The 18,091-nt window shown below is 33.1% G+C and overlaps 2 protein-coding genes across 5 annotated transcripts in view; one reads left to right on the forward strand and one right to left on the reverse strand.

The window, feature by feature from the left end:
• The first annotated feature begins 5,361 nt into the window (after nucleotides 1-5,361).
• LOC123710251 (carcinine transporter-like) lies at nucleotides 5,362-7,226 on the forward strand. Its single transcript, XM_045662041.1, has one exon. The coding sequence runs from the start codon at nucleotides 5,532-5,534 to the stop codon at nucleotides 7,170-7,172; it is 1,641 nt and encodes a 546-aa protein (XP_045517997.1). The 5' UTR covers nucleotides 5,362-5,531; the 3' UTR covers nucleotides 7,173-7,226.
• A 112-nt stretch (nucleotides 7,227-7,338) lies between these two features.
• The window catches only part of LOC123710228 (centaurin-gamma-1A), a 132,081-nt gene continuing 121,328 nt past the window's right edge, over nucleotides 7,339-18,091 (reverse strand). For 3 of the 4 annotated variants that reach the window (XM_045662002.1, XM_045662020.1, XM_045662012.1), the window contains exons 8-15: nucleotides 17,308-17,473; nucleotides 16,767-16,961; nucleotides 15,305-15,468; nucleotides 14,019-14,130; nucleotides 13,261-13,378; nucleotides 12,336-12,455; nucleotides 11,337-11,559; nucleotides 7,343-10,688 (exon numbers count right to left, since the gene is read on the reverse strand). In XM_045662002.1, coding sequence (XP_045517958.1) covers nucleotides 10,299-10,688; nucleotides 11,337-11,559; nucleotides 12,336-12,455; nucleotides 13,261-13,378; nucleotides 14,019-14,130; nucleotides 15,305-15,468; nucleotides 16,767-16,961; nucleotides 17,308-17,473 — 1,488 coding nt within the window. In that variant the 3' untranslated portion in view covers nucleotides 7,343-10,298. Of the gene's footprint in view, nucleotides 10,689-11,336; nucleotides 11,560-12,335; nucleotides 12,456-13,260; nucleotides 13,379-14,018; nucleotides 14,131-15,304; nucleotides 15,469-16,766; nucleotides 16,962-17,307; nucleotides 17,474-18,091 lie in introns of all 4 variants that reach the window. The other variant, XM_045662028.1, reaches the window with a different exon arrangement.

The raw sequence follows: 18,091 nt of genomic DNA on the forward strand, positions 1-18,091 counted from the left end.
GGCATAGTAAAGCCAAACCATATTGTATTATAGAGAAGTAAATAATGTAAGTAATGTTATTTGTCTATAATACTAGTACTTTTTGTGGGAATCGAACCCACAACTTTATGTGTCGCTTTCTACAATCACTATATCAACGAGGCGGTCTAACGTAAGTCCAACTGTCTTTTAAATTGTAATAAAATTGATTTAATATATAAGACCATTTAAATTTTATAATAAAGTCCAAAAAAATATTGTTCCCATACAGTTAGCAATGTCTATTATTCTATACACCACCAACAAAAGGTAAATTACTGCAACTGCGGCATTGTATAGTATAATATATGTTAGTAAAAATACGACAAAACATGCTAGCGACAACATCATATATATAAAAATATGTAAGAATAAACATTAAGGCATGTGTATTTTATAATAAACATGCATATTTAGGGGTAAAAACATAAAATTGAAATAAAACTTACATTGATAAACCTTGCGGCTCATTTTGACGGTTATTTTTCACAACTGATTTAAAAATTATGACAGATAAATTACAATTTTTATTTTTGAAGTATAAATAAACGTATAGAAATGTCATGTGTTTATTAAAACTAAGTGAAAAATTATTTTATAGTGATCATATATTTTTATAAAGTTGTAGGTATGGTATATACAAAATGAACATAAGGGACAAATAAAATTCGTCATGTCCATCAAAATTATTTATTTCACAACATTAAGAACATTAACAAATTTAGTATTGTCTTTTGTTAACATAGCTTTTACACATTAAAAGAAAACACTTTTTAACCGAATTAAAGCTATGTATTATTATAAACTCATCAACAAATTTCTTAAAAATTACAATAACCAAGATCTTGTATCTTAGGTTCCATAATAAATATATATATTTTTTTAATTTTATTAAGAGCTTCATGAAATACCATTACATTTATTAATTTAAATAAGAAATTTCCGCATAAAATGGGCAACGTATTTAGATCTATTAATTATATTTCAAAAAATAATCATTTATTTTAGTGATATATTAATTAACATCAATTTAAATATAAATAGCGGTTTTAATTACCTTATATATATTACCTATATATAAGATTAGAAGTATACTTCGATCATAAAATAATTATGTTCCGGGATTTTGTGCTCTATCTATCAAAGTCAATCAAGTCGATCTTTGATCTTAGACCGACGTTATCGAATTTCGGTGTCATTTGCTCAATTGATCACTTACGATAGAAGCACGATTTGCGGCTTAATAATATTTTTAAACAATATTTATTATAAAACGCCTAAGCGTGGATTGATGTGACCATGTACTTTATGGATTGTATAAAGTCACAAAGCCCCAACACTTCACATTTCTTTATCTGATGCGCTAATAATTTCACTGTTATTTGTGTAGGTTGATCAGCGATCTGTCTCTAGTCTCCGTATTTTTTTTTATATACATGTGTCTTTACTACGACATCATGGAACATTACGATCTAGCCTAATTTAAGACTAATAAGTAATTTAAGTCTAACCTAATTTACTAAAAAGGATTGTTATCATAAGTAAGTGTCCAATAACGCTACTTATAGTCTCTATTAAAAGGAAGACAGTCTGTTCTTGTGTTTTCATTTTTTCATTCACTGTTAAAAAAGGCACTTAATATTAAAGTACACTAACACTAATTCACTAGTTCAAATGGTTTTATCATTTTCAATTTTCTCACTAGGTCAGTGGTATCAAGGAGTTGAATAGCCTCGACATTCACGTTATAGTGGAGCCTATGTTCGTGTGCTCCAGCAGCCTTTTTTATTAATGTGGTGTCGTCCTCTACATTAAGGTCCCGATGGAGGTCGTAATTGCGAATGTACCAGGGAGCATTGACTATTCCCCTGAGCACTTTGTTTTGGAATCGTTGGATTACTTGGATATTACTATTACTGGTACAGCCCCACAGCTGGCAACCATAAGTCCATACAGGTGTCAGGACTTGTTTGTAGATCAATAATTTATTTTGTACTGATAACGTGGAATGCCTTCCGAGCAACCAGTACAATTTAGAGTAACCGAGATCCAACTCTTCGCGTTTCTTTTTAACATGGATCTTCCATCGGAGTTTGGTGTCTAGCGTCATACCTAGGTACTTAGCTGAATTTTGGAACGGCACTTTGACGTTATCAATATATACTGGCAGGTAATTTATGTTTTGTTAGAAAAGTTTATGTGAACTGATTTAGACTGATTTAGTTTTATCCGCCATTTTTTGGTCCACAAGCCAACAATATTTATGGCTTTTTGTAATTTTACTACCGCTTCCTTTTCAGTAGCCGCCGTAGACATGATAGCAGTATCATCGGCAAAGGTCGCGATAACGTTATCTTTTAGATCAGGAATATCGCATGTGTATAAGAGGTACAGGACCGGACCTAATACACTCCCTTGCGGCACCCCAGCTTTCTTTTAGTTCTGAATAATGATCTTGTCGTACCCTAAACATTCTTTGTGTTAAATATGACTCAGGGATATTTGAAAATTGACGAGGCAGTAATTTCCTTAATTTATGAACAAGTCCTCGATGCCACACTTTATCAAATACCTGAGATACATCCAGAAAGACAGTGGAGCAGACTTTTTGTTCTTCTAGTGCTTTTTCAATATTATTTGTGATTCTATGAACCTGCTTTATGGTAGAATGTTTTTCTCTAAAACCGAATTGGTAATCTGGTATGAGCTGCTTTTTGACAATAATAGGGTTAAGACGTTTGAGAAAGATTTTCTCAAATAGCTTTGCTATAACAGGTAACAGTGAGATTGGCCTGGAAGACGTGACTTCGTGAATCCGTATTTGATAAAGAAAAATATACAGTGGACTTTCCCGCAGGACTCTGCATCTCGTCACAAGGCATGAAGTACCCAGACCTAATATTTGATACCTGATGACATTATAAGAGCTGAAGACTGGCCCTCATCTAGCCCAGACCTCAATACGGCAACATCTTTGGAGCAAGCAGTGGCGAAAATTGCCTTTGAAACTGCGTAAATCCAAAGATTCGTGGCCAAACCCAAAGGTGGCCATTTCTGTTTCATTTATTCATATAGGTAACACAATGTACACTTATGAACGTCAAAAAAATAAATAGACATTAAATGCTTCTAATTTTACATTTACTGCCAGTTCTCAAATCAAGGGCGTAGAACGGAAGAGAAGAACTGGCAATAAACTCTCCGCCACTCTTTTTAAGAAGCTGCAACCATTACACCCATTACACCATTATATCAATAGCAAAAGCCTATGTGCTCTAAAATCTTGATATACGTCTATCCAATGAAACATGGAATAAACGTATAATTGTTTCATTAATGGGTTCTTAGCTTGGTAGCTTGAGTCGGTCCTCAACACAATTATTTCCTGGAAAGTTGGTATAAATTTTCTGCGTTAACTGAGGCACTGTGGTGGTGACGGAACAAAACCAATAAACGTAGAGGTTGTGTTAAATTTGAACGCCGCATTGTGCCTAAAACAAGCGTCACTTTCAATATTTTAAGTTGAAAAATGTTTTTAATTAGCTTCGAAGTAATTAAGTTTTATACTCTATGTGTATAATATAAGTTAACGTGAAGCAAATTATTCTACATGCACATTTCTTAGAAAACACATCACGCTAATGGCCATTTAAGTGTAACACATTAGTTAACACTGAAAATAGATATGTTGACCATGAATAAGTTATTATTATAGTGATGTTTCATAGCATGGTTATATAGGATAATCCTGGTAAAGAGGAAAATGAACATCGCTTAACTCTAGCAAAACGTACGTAACAACTGTCTTCACTACTCTTCTTTGCGAAACTATAATTGCCATACAATTTTACAGAACCCCCCATATGAGACAAGTCACCATTCGCAAGGGATGAGTAGATAAAAAAAAGGAAAGCAATCTAATAATTTTTATCTACATGCTGCGATCCAGAACAAAACAATAAAAAAGTTTTTTTTCCGTACGTAGCACATTTGAATACAAGATATTTCGCACAGGCTTTTTTATTAAATAAAAAATTTAAAACTACCGTGCATGACACCGGTCAAGGTTAGGTTTTTTACGGACCTTAAACTAAATGATCTACCTACTTGATTTTTCATTGCATACATATTTCATTAATGCAAATGAACAAGAAGGAAATAAAACATAATTATTATGATGTATAAACCTAGTCATCAACTTATAATGTATATATTTGCTATAAGGAAAATTAGACGTTGAAGTAGATTGCATAATTCATAATTATCATAAATAAACTTAAAAAACATCTTTATAGACTCTGAAATCAAAACCCAATGTATGAATAAGATCGACAAACTTGCAAAAATTATTTGTATGTTTAGGAAGTGTAAGCCAAGAATAAAAAGCACTTAAACACTAAATATTTCCTACAATTTATAAATCTGCCTTAGCTTGCGTAAATTATTAAAGAAAGACATTTGACTAGAAGCTTCAGCTGTTTGGCTTTCAGAAGAAGCAAATTCCGTGCTATAATTCCCGAACACGTATTTTTATTACGAGACAGGTTACAATTTCAACACAACAAGTTAAATACGTCTAAACATAATATAGTGAAATATCACCATAAATGACTTCGACCGAAATTGAACCTAACATCTCAAGCACACGTATCGCTGAATCAAGAGGCCCTTACGCCATATAAAGAACGTTTTATAATAATTAGCACTAAATTGAATATTTTAACAAACGATTCAGGGTCGAAATACAATTTATATGAAAAGGTTACTATCAATGTTTTGTCAATACGTTTCATATAGATTGAATTAATTGAGACAAATGGATCGAACGATTGGACGTACACTCATTAATTCATGAATTTTATACAGTATGTCAGCCAATTATTTTATTAAAATGTTTAAATTGTGTGCCTAAAATCGAAAAAATAATTAAATTAAAACGACAACTTAAAACCCCAATATAATTTTGATTATATGTATAGATCAATGTTAATGTAAACACAATTCTAATTAAATCTAAGGCACGCTATTTAAAACATCATTACAGAAGTGAATAACTTAATTTTGATGGTGCAACTAATTTAAAAGTGAAGAGAAGTAAAAAATATAATTAGGTAAATTATTATATATTTGGGCTTCTTTTTTGTTCTATATTTGCTAAAAGGTCTCGGATTTAAATCAGTTATAAAATACTGCAAAATAATAATAATAAGTAATCTTTAAAAAACTTCCTATTGAAGTCGGTTAAAATATAGTATACTTATTTTTCCACTGCCTGTATATGTCTCACGACGTAAACTGGTATTTATTGAAATACAATCTTAGTTTGTTCGCTGTTGGAATATTCACCCAGATGCGACCGGTTTAGTTTGTCATTTGTAATTGAAATTGCAATTCCGATGGACGAAAATCAAAATTATGGATATATCTGTGGTACAAAGTGAAAGTGAAATAGGATATCGTGTCAATTAACTCAAATAAAACTTAGTGAAAGAAGTCAAATTATCTCAACAATTATGTCAGAACAACATGTTGATTTTGATTCTTTGCTCTCCGCCGCGGGCGAGCTTGGCCCCTACCAACTTTACATGTCCTTCGCGATGTTTCCCTTCTACACATTTGTAGTATTTGTATACTTTACGCAAATTTTCTTGACGGAAGTATCCCCAAACCATTGGTGCAGGATCCCCGAGTTGGAAAACTTAACTGAAATTGAAAGGCGGGACTATGCAGCGCCACCAGACGAGTCTCGCTTTGGATATTCAAGATGTTCAACTTATGATGTGAACTGGGCTGACATAGTTTCAACAGGAAATAAACCTGATAGAAAAACGCCAACCATTCCTTGCCAACATGGATGGGAATTCAACAAGAGTGAAATACCTTATCCAACAATAACCAGTGAAATGGGATGGGTTTGTGATAAGGATAGTTACCCTGCTACAGCACAGGCTATCTATTTTGTTGGTTCTATAATTGGAAGCTTGATAATTGGCTATCTAGCAGACCGATATGGAAGATTAAGTGCAGCCATCATCAGTACTCTCATGGGAGGTATCTTTGGAATTCTTACTATTTTCTCCAATAACATTTATGATTTTTCAGTCTACAGGTTTCTTACTGGGACCGCGTATGATTCATGTAGGATTATGGCATATCTAATTTGCTTAGAATTCATTGTTCCTAAACACAGGAGTTCTGTTTCAAACGTAACCTTTGGCGTATTTTATTGTTTAGCAGTCATCGTTTTACCGTGGATAGCTTTGGCTTGTGGCGATTGGAAAATAACAGCATTAGTGACGTCAATTCCTCTTTTAACAGTAATATTAGCTCCACTTTATCTCCCTGAAAGTCCAAAATGGTTACTTTCTAAAGGACGTGTAGACGAAGCTATTAAGAAAGCTGAAAGAGTTGCTGAAGTCAACAAGAAAGTAATACCACCGGAGCTCATTGAAAAATTCAAGGTAAATGCTTTGAATTGTGAAGAAGCCAAGGACATGAGCATAATAGAAGTGTTTAAAAGACCATATCTAAGAAATATATTTCTTATAATATGCCTTCAGTATACACTAGTAGCCATGACGTTCGACGCGTTGTTTAGGACAATTAACTTATTGGATTTCAATTTCTTTATTTCATTTACACTCATATCATCTACAGAACTTCCGTCCTCGTTGGTCGTGGGATTCATAATGGACGTATTTGGAAGGAGAGTCCTCATTTTCGTATTATTAGTACTTACATCAATATTTGGTATAATGACTACGTGTTTCTCGGGTTGGCAATCAGTAGCATGCGCCGTGGCTATGAGGTTTGTGCTAAATATGGCGTACAATATCTCAATTCAATGGGTCCCGGAAGTAATGCCCGCCGCAGTAAGAGCGTCTGGTGTCAACATAGCTCACATATGCAGCTCTTTTGCCATGATCTTCTCCCCATACATAGTCTATTCAGAGGTATACTATCGATCCCTACCGATATTGATATTATCTGTATGTTCGTTAGTTGCTGCAGCAACCGCACTGTTTTTACCAGAAACAGCTAATAAAGTAATGCCTCAGACATTTGATGATGCTGAGAAACAAGCAAAAGATCATAAGCTATGGGTTTTCGCATGTAGTTGGAGTAAACCTGTTAATAAAGATTTAAAAACATAGTATAATGTCGGTTATCCTTATTTAATATATGAATTAATAAATATGTACAAACTTTATGCTTAGTTATTACATCCTTATAAATAATTCATATATACTAAATATTCGTTATAAGTTTTTTAAATTTCCCTAATCTTATGTATGCTGTGTTCAACACAATATAAATATATAATTCATTCAAATAAAGCAATACAAAAACAATAATTGTTAATGAATCTAACTCATCGTCAAGGCTGGCCCTGTAAGAGAACGCTATTAACGCGTGAAGGTGTTACATTATTAAACAAATAAAATTCGTCATGTCCATCATAATTATTTATTTCACAAGATTAAGAACATCAACAAATTTCTTAAAAATTACAATAACGAAGATCTAATCGTAGAACAGCATCTTGCTGCGCGCCGTAAATATGTACAATATAAGCTCTTTGGCCTGTACAAAACAAACATAGCATAAAAACAAAATAAAAAAACAAACGCACGTCAAGGTAACGAAATTAAAATACTTTATTCAAATAACGAATCACTATTAAAAGTATATAATAGGTCTTGAATTGTTGGTAATAAGCCAAAACACCATGTCACGGAAAATATCTTACTCCTTATAAATAGGTATTTTTTGGTGCTATTGACTTATATACCGAATCAAGAATTATATGAAATAAACAAATCCGAAAATAATACATGAATTTTTGCACCAAATACAATTATTTAAGAAATAAATGCATTCATTAATCTACGTGATTATCTCGATGGCTCGAGTATCAAGGGAAAGTTAGAAGACATTTTATCGTAATCTCTTATCTATAAACAAGTAGGTATAAAGCGTACTACCTAAAGTAGGCACAGAAGGGTTCAGTACATTTGGCTTAACTTTGAAAAATCTTAGGATTATCACATTAACCATATGCTCTAGGTAAGTGCAAACGCGAACACTTATAAACTTTGCTTCTGGAATCTCTAACTAGTAATACTAAGATTCTACGTTAAATAATTTTACTGTGGAATGTTTCAAATCTTTCATATAAATCGATCTTTATTGATTATTAATTCTAATTGATAAGTGATACGAAAGTACATCTTTTACATAAGCGACATTATAAATAGCCTAAAATAGTGTTGAGCTGAGATCTTTTACACTAATTTAATAATTTATCTAACAACTACCTATAACTAATAGTGATATTCCACCAGATATGGATATACGGACAAATAAATATTCAAAGGTAGAATACCAGTATTGTGATCAACACACAAACACTACACAACTAGAAAATATTTATTACGGTGATTTACTGTGATGTTCGATAAATGTGAAAAATTACTATCATTAAAACGCAGTAACATACACGAAGTAATCAATAATGTACATGCTTTTCTTTTATGCATATATTTACCTAATTACATTCCATTACCTAAATTGCATATTATATGAACATGCAGCGTCATCTTTACCATGCCAATGTTTGATTACATCCTTGGGAATCGAAAATCTATAGAGGACCGAAAACGGTACACGAACAGGAATTAAATATATAAAAAAATACTAAATATTTGTTTAGTTTTTTTAGTATTCCCTTTGCTTACGCAATATACATGTCGTGGCCATAGATAATACATCATTTCATTCGATTCGACATCGTAAATTTAACCAAATATCAGTTCCATGAAATTTTTCTTTATGCAACAAACCGTTCATAAAAACGTGGAACAAAATTCCTGGTATGTACTAAATGTATGCTGCCAATATTATCAAAAAAATAATGTTACTCATTTACGATCCGGTCACTAACGATTGGTTCATGAAGGAACCATGACGCCACAATCCTGCCACGACACATTACTGAACTGGACCGTAATTTATGCATTGAAACGTATACGTGCGAATTAAAGGAAATATTTGTATTATAATTTTAATATAATGTAAATTTTTTTTTATAATAACAATAAATGTTAATAAATTTTCTCTCGACTTGAATACTTTAGTATTATTTACAAATTAGCTAAAAATAATTTTTAAACATATAAAATTAGGTTAATTCATGGTTTCCAATTACCTACAAGTTCAATACTTTGCCACTCTTCAATACTTTTTTATGTTAATACAAAATGTCAATTGACTACAAAAAATACTAATGTGATGGTTTGAATAAAGCACCGTAAATTAATGAACTCTGAAATAGATGTGCAATATACCATTATGATCAAGATGGCTTCATTATTACTTTGAATCCTCGTGAGCTACTCGTGAAGCTTCCAATAACTATAGCAGTTGAGTTTCTGTCCCAAGGCATCAGCGGCTATTGAGAGAACTACATCGAAATTGCATACAAATCATCATCAATCAGGATTTAAGCACAAAAATTTTATCAATTTCAATTTGACGATCACGGTATTATTTTGTAAGGGAGACATAGCGCGAACTTCTGGATGTCAAAATGCAATACATTTTTAACGTATGAGAGTCAGTTCCTTAACTAGAAGTACTTAGTCAATACTAAAATAGGTGTCCCTACCAGCGGGTCAGATAGGTGTGACAAATTTTCACAATATTGCACAAATGAAAGAAGCATAGTTCAAAAAACAAATTTAAATTACTATTTAGAATACTTATGTACATAGCACTATAGGTGTATACTTCGTGTTTTGGTAACCTCACATTACGCTTGTGCATCTAATAACAGGAATAAAATGGCACTAAATATTAGTTGCAGCGTTATAACTCATTTGTCTCTTTTCATCCGAGTTAACACAATGTATCAGAAAGAGACAAAAACTGGTCATGTTGAATACTGATTTTTTTTATGTTGAACCGTGTCTAGTCTCTTCTTTATATAAAATTGTTTTACGCTACGACGAAAAAGGACAGACTATAAATAATTGAAATATAAGGTAAGTTTTACTAAAATCAGTTTTTCTAGTTAATTTAAAGTCTTCGGAACATTTTCAGTTATGTTGTAATAATTTCAAATAAATAAAGAATTGATATATTTTAACGAGCTTCGATAGTGAGTATCTTGTCATTAATCTAGAAATTTATTAAATTGTCGTAACAACAAATTTAAAAAATTACTAAATTTAATTCGTTTTATTCGCCATTTTATTCCGCCATTGGTACGTTGGCGTGTTTTATACAATGCTGCCACATTTCCCGTTTGTAAGCGATAGGTTTGGGCCAAGCGAGGGCCGGCTTAAGGTCGCAAAGCCTCCAGCGACATCGAAATTAAACTGGTTATTTTGTAATCCCAGTAGTATATCTATTAACGCGTTGGCCGAACTTTGCGCGTTTAGGAGTTCGAAAATAATGCAATTACATTCGATTTCCTTGCTTTTCGCACTCGAGCTGGAACTAGTTGAGGTATTTCCAGAAGTTTGGGGAGGGGACGGGTGGAGGGGGCACGTGATTTGGAGGTTTTTGGGGAATTGAGTCGGTATCCCTGAGAGATGATTCGCCGCTGCACGGGCGTAGAAGAGGCATGTGTGGCCATCTGCGTCCGGAAAGTTGGGGTTGCCATTGTGCTGAAATTTTTTTATTTTATTTTTAACGATATATGTCTAATTAAAAAATAAAAATTCTGGAAATATTAAATTTATTACATTACATGCATCTTACAATTTATTATATTTTTTTTGTATTAGTAGGGGCCGCTCTTGTATTATGTAAGCACTAATGGTGGGGATTAGATTTTTCTATTTGGTGATTACATCAACAGTAATTATTAAATACAGGTAACACAACTTTCTCTACAGCTGTTATACTTTTGCCATTCAACACCTTTTGTCTTCATTCATCGTGAATTTTAAATTTAAATAATTATAAGTTTATAATAATAATACATAGGTTTAATCCGGTTATAAAGTGTTTTCTTTCAATTATTAACTTATTCTTTTTACAACATTGTCTATGCTTAAAAACGAAATGCATTTTTAAGATTCCAAAAATTATATGTTTACTACTATTTTTGAGAGCCTTGCATACTTTTGCTTGACAGGGGGAATAAATCTCAGTAAATCTGCTTACGTAACAGTTGAACGGCCCCGTAGGTAATAATTGTTAACTGTATTTTATATTTATGTGGTCAAACATAGCATAAAAAGTAGCTGTAGGAATACTGATAAGCAAATAAATAATACACTATATAATAAAATTACACAAATATCACTCACCCATATAAGAAGCTGGGCAGCGGATAAATTTCCTGCAGCGGCCGCAGCTCTTAAGGCGAGCGACCTCTCAGTGGGGGAAGGGGCGCGCGGCGGGGGCGCGGCCAGCAGCCTGGCGATCGTCGACATCCCGCCACGCGCAGACGCCGTCTTCAACGCATCGCCCATGACGCTCGAGTCTGTGCTCGATAGAAACGCCCGACGCTCGTACTTCATTCTTATCCACCTGAAATTGGAATTATTGTTAAGATCAAATAGTGAAGAGACATCTCAATATTGAATTAACGGAATTTAATATTACCTATGTACTTGATACATTATACAATATAGTCTTTGGTTAACATAGCTTTTACACATAGAAAGAAAAAAAAATTTCACCGGACTAAAGCTATTTGTAATATTATAAACTTATAATTATTTACATAATTTTAAATTTAAATTGTTATTGTTTAAATTAAAATGTGGTAACGGTGACCACGCACGCTGTAAAGCTTGCGAAACGTCGGAAAATTTTAAATTTAAAATTATGTAAATAATCATAAGTTTATAATAATACAAATAGCTTTAATCCGGTTGAAAAATAGGTTTCTTTCAATTATACAATTTGATGGTGAGATTGAGATGATATGTTCAATTGTAAAGTTTGGTCAAACACAATGACACCGTGGTTTCTGTTTGATAAACTAAATAAAAGAGGGTACCTCTTTCATTTTGTTTAGATCAGTTTGTTATTAATTGCATTTTAAAAAAGGGAGAATTTGTCCCATATTTAATAAGTTTTCAAATAAAAAATACATTTAAGATTAGCGATATCAATCGCTAACCTAACCATGATTATATTAACTGGATTTTATTTCCTTAGTCAAGGCTTAATAAATCAAATATTTCTGAAGACTAGAATCAATATTCATAACCAGAATAGCACTGAGACAAACACAAATCTTTTTACGGGTTCTAGCATTATTTTTAATATATTACTTTGTGATAAATAGAATTACATACCGCTCCTTATCCTCCCTGCTGCTGGCCGCGATAGGTTTGATGTGCCCCCTGAGGTCCGCTTCCCAAATGGAATTGGCTAGAGTATTGCCCATTGACACCATTACGCTCACGTGACCGAGACTGGAAATAAAAAGTTTAAAATAGATTATTTAATTTAAAAAAAAATGTGCGTGTACTAGTGTACACGTAAGAAGTGAGACTTCTTTATGACTTCATTTTTCGAAAAATGATCTACTATATGCAACTTTACAGAAATTGGTTGAATAAAGTTAAATTAGATAAAGTTTAACAAAAGGCTTTTATTATCATGGACATGACTACAAATAATACAATTATTTCATTTTGCCTTAATGAGTAATAGAAACTTAATCGTTATAGAATTATTAGTATCGTTGTTATCGTTATTATATATTTTTGTTATTAATGACTTCGAATCTCTTCGAATCAACCGTGGTAAGGACAAGAAAACGCGTAACGGAAAAATGTGACGCGTAACCGAAAAAAGTGACGGTATTTTTTTCCAACGCCGATAAAGAAGTTTCAATTCAAAAAACGTTATTTTTAAGAGAGAGACATAGCACTACAAAAGACTACGTCAAAATGTATTGGATTTTATACGGGCGTCATTCATACATACGGGAATCATAGTATGTCATAGTATAGTTCTGATGGTTAGTGATTAACGCACGCGAATCAAAGTCGGTTCTCGGCGCATAGATGTTTTGCTTTAGTATGCATAGGGCGAAAAATAAATAAATCCTAAAAAAAAATCGCATATCCTATAGGATAAAAATTATCCATTTTACCCAAAATCCATTCATAAAGAAATATGGTATGAAGGGCACAGAGCCAATAACATACTTATAACATTATTTTATAAATATTTAGGTCATCTGATAGAGAACAATTTCATAAATTTACTTACGGCCACTCATCTAGGTCCAGAGAGCGAACCCTTGATATATGAGAGCCGAGGTTCCTGTGTATGCCAGAACATTCTATGCATATTAATACGCCTAGATTCAAACTCGCCCAGTCAGGATCTGCAATAAACACAGAATGTTGCCTTTAAAACCAATGTTATTGTGTTCCTGGGTCATCGGGGTGCTTTGAATAATAGAGGATTTGAGTTTTACTCTATATTAACTCGTCCACAACAATAGAATATAAGCAAAATAATGATATGTTAATTACAATTACAAATAAAATGTACAGCCTTGGCTCGTACAGTTTATTTGTGTGTTTGTTTATATTTTTACTTTTTGGTAAATGGGTGGAGCTGTCACTCCAAGATTGTATGGACCACTTATGGCTGAGTTCTGTTCATTTTGGATCAGATAAGTGTTTTTGTATCTTATTTGGTGTCAAAAATGTAATTCATCTTTTTTCTTTTAAAATATTTACTAACTAGGAACGTTGGATTGATTTTTCAACACTTTCTTATCATGACAAGTAACGGTAGCAAAGGCGTGACGACTTATTATAATCATTATATTTTTACTATAGAGCAGGAGACAAATTGGCAGGAGGCTCACATGATGTTAAGTGATGCTCTTGAGTATTGATGCCAGAGGGCTCGCGAGTGCGTTGCCGGCCTTTAATTAGGTTCGGTATTAAGTAATTAATAACTTTAATAATCCTAATTATGTAAAAAATAATTAAATATTATTATTAATATAGTACCTGCAGCTCCACAATCACAACACTTGTCGTTTCCTTTCACCCTCCTAATGTAGTACGTAGCTCGCACGTCGCCCGTTGAATTCGCGCCCGTTGGTGCGGGCTGACGGGACGTCTGAAAATATATACATTTATTTAAAAGAAATACCGATTAGTAGGTGGAAAAATTAAACCAAACAGAATATTATAAAGGTTTAATATGTATTTTAATCAGAGGAAAACAAAATGTTGCATATAAATGTGAAATATAATACAATGGTCTTGTATATATACGAATAACCAGATTAATAATAATAATCTTCTTGAACAATTTTTTTTCGACACAATAATTAATTCTATGGCATAAAAAGGAATGAAACGCGAATAAAAACAAAATCTGTGCGGGAAAAGTACCGACACATACGGTTATGCTATAAAATAATTCTTATTTTCTATGTCATTTAATTTATTCACAAGACTTTTGATTTCGTCATATCAAGATCACAACTGACAGCTGCTACTACTACACTGCCAAACTAAATTGACAAGTGTTGCTAGCATATATTTTTTTAATGCAGTTGCTAAAAAAGGTACGTCCCTGCAATAGGACGTATAGCGTTCGGGATGTGGGCTATTACACACTCGTGCTTTTTCTTTACCTTTTCCGCACTCGTGCATTTTCTTTCCCAACTGTCAAAACAATGTCTATTAAAAAGAAAAAACCAACCACGAAGTTTTTACTAGAAAAATAGAAGTTTTTTTATGATTCATGCAAATATTTCTAAAAAGAAGCTACTAATTTGTTTCAAAATCAGATTTAATGATTTGATTCAATGAGTTAGATAATGTTTCATTTCATCTGATTAAATTTCATTACATATCAGAATAGGTGAAAAAAAACAAAAAAATCTCTGCTTATATTGTTTTACGGTTGGCGCCATTTAAAAAAATTCTTGCGAGTTTATTTGTTTGTTGCACAAAATGCTTCGGAGTACATTTTACCGGAAAAGTCACAAAGTCTATGTACTATGTAGAATAAATTATTCGTATGTCCGACGAATTTTTTGCGTGGAGAGAAGAGAAGGAAAGCATATAGTTTTATTAATTGCTTCATTTTTTCGCAACTGTATTAAAAATAGTTGTTCAGTACACGTGCGGAACCTTCATTGCAACTTGCTCCGACTGTCTGAACTCTTTGCAATGACAGGCTTTGCGCACTTGTAATGAAATATACTATTAGCACTGCGACCTCAAATAAAGATATTTATTTGTGTAATTTGTCATTCACAATAAAAAAAAATTGTACTAACCCGTCCTTGTAGCGACGCCAGAATCTGCGCTTCCACTGCTGCAACCCAGGCATCTCTTTCCGCTGCAGCTGCTCCAGGACTACTCCCTCCACAGACTTCCCATCGCCAACGCTTGCCATCCAGACTTACTATTGTAAATTCACAGGATGTTGCAATTTCACCCTCTGAAAATGTTAATTCATTTCATTACGCAAGTTTATAAAATACTATATACTAAAAAGTGGCCAAGTGCGAGTCGTTATTAAGTAGCTAGCATAGATTAGGGTTTATGTTGTAACTTTCATTTATTTACTCAAAATACATCTATCTACGAATATTCAATGTAGTCTGAATAGTTTAGAAACAAAGTAGCCGTGGCATAGGGACAAATATGAATGGCGAGTCTATAAGGGCTCTGTTACCATTTGATTACTAAACCGCGGTTCAATAAGTATTTTAGCTAAACTTAAACAAGAAATTTAGCTAATCGACGTCCGACGTTCCACGACTGAGCGTTTTTCAAGGCAATTTTTGCCGCGCACCACCGCTATGTGGAACCAGCTGCCCACTGAAGTATTTCCGAACCAATTCGACTTAGGGCCCTTCAAGAAAAGAGCGTACAAATTCTTAAAAGGCCGGCAACGCAGTCGCGAGCCCTCTAGCATTGAGAGTGTCCATGGCCGGCGGTATCACTTAACATCAGGTGAGCCTCCTACCCGTTTGCCCCCTATTTTATAAAAAAAAAATAAAAAAAAATTGTGATACAGTAAAACCAGCTTAAGACGATTTCTCAGGGACCCTACCAAAACGCGCCTTAAGCGAGAAAGCGTATTATGCGGGATATGAAAAATAATACGTACTACATATTATTATGTATTACGTTCTAATTTTGGTATATATAAGTATTAAATTATATAATTACATTAAATACGTAGTGTAATTATAATTACATGATTTAAAATAATCACTTATTTTGGTTTGACAGAAAGATTTTGATGCATTAGCAATGTTATATTTTCAACATAATTCAACTTTTGCAGTGCCTCTTCGCTTTGATCCAAAGAAGCTACACAGTGTCTTAAATCATTAACAGCTGATAATGCCCGGGCGTTTGACAAAACCGGAGTTGACTCATCTTCGTCTTCATCATTATCATTTAGGCCCTCGTTTTCTGATTGAATTTCGTACGGTGCTACATTGTCATGAATGGAAGAATATCCAGAAAAACCCCGCAGTATCTCGGATTCTTCAAGAGCGGGGGGTGGGGCTTTCTGGGGACTCTCATTAGAGGGCTCGGTTAGACCTCTCGGCTCGGGCTCGGGCGTATTAAACGGGATGACGAATCTTATTAAGCGTTAAGAAATGCATGAAAATAAGTCTCAAGTTGCAGAAACTAGCGTAAAGTGGCGTGTTATGCGAGAAATCGTATTAAGCGTGATCGTCTTAAACGGGTACTACTTTAAATCAAAACCCCAGACAATACCTTCTTCATCCTTCTTAACACCGCTGCTCTTCATGCGTCGATGCCTTTTCTTCACGTGTGGGGTGTCTTTGTCAGTTCCATTTGCGATATCAATCTCTGACGCTAACGACTGCCGGCTAGAAGCCGGTTCCTTCATAGCTTCAAATGCTGACATAAGAGCTTTGTCCGTCGCCCGAGTTGGCTTATCTTTGTAACCTGTAATAAAATTAAATCATGTACTTGTATTTATAAACGATATAGAGATTAATTTAAAATAATGGACGTCTAAATTTACATTACATTTAGTTTTACAGTCGTTTATAAAGTTTAACTGTTAAAGTAAGCATTTTAAATAATAAAATTAAAAGATTAAATGAGAATTTTCATGCACAGCTTTCTGATATTTAATACTAATTTGGTAGTTAAAAATGTTTACGATAACCTAAGTCTATGCATATTATACCATTGTGGCTTACTTCATAAAAGCAATAACGATTTTGTTCCAAATAAAGAAATTAATAATATACATATTTATTTAAACATAATAAACTTATAAACATACCCAATGATAGTCCGCCAATGCTGTCATGGATGTCGAAGTTGGTGTAACCATTGTAACCTGGGACTGTTGTGATAATAGATTTTGAACCACGAGGCTTCTGCCCTGGTACCTTGACAGTCACATACTGAAGGGCAATTTCTTTTCCATTCACGTCTTCCATATAATCCTGAAAATTCAGTTATAAAAATATATACATAAAAATAATTAAAAACATGTTCCTATATCAAATAAAAATTCATGTCTTGTAAGCAAAGCAAACTATTTTTTAGTACATAATATTTTCGAATTAAATATATTTCTGGGAATTTATTTAATGGCAATTCTTTAAACATGAAGTTATAAATTGAAATGGTTTTATTCTGTGAGAATATAGACTAAAAAAACTGGCACGCACGTTACTTTGTTTAATCCTTGACAAATTCTACTCCAAGTGATAAACACTTATCGAGCTTCCTGCTCCATCGTTAATTTTTGAAGTTATACTTCTTTTGGCGCGTTAGGGAAAAATTTTATTTTTTACGATGCGCGCGCACACCGCATATAGTCAACATTTTAGTTTTTTCTATTGTTAGTGTCGTTTTTTTTTTACAAACGTAGAGTATAATTATTTGAAAACATTTTTACATTTGTTATGCCACAGATGTATAACACGTTTGTTTTTTTTTTGCCCGAAAGGAAAAAAGCCTAAAAGCCTATACAAGATTACAATGAAAGTATTAGTTTATTTAAAAACAGGAACTTTATAAATACTTTTAACAAAATATATTTTATTGATTTCGTTTGT

This window comes from Pieris brassicae, chromosome 1, assembly GCF_905147105.1.
Source record: "Pieris brassicae chromosome 1, ilPieBrab1.1, whole genome shotgun sequence".
Taxonomy (NCBI): Eukaryota; Metazoa; Arthropoda; class Insecta; order Lepidoptera; family Pieridae; genus Pieris; species Pieris brassicae.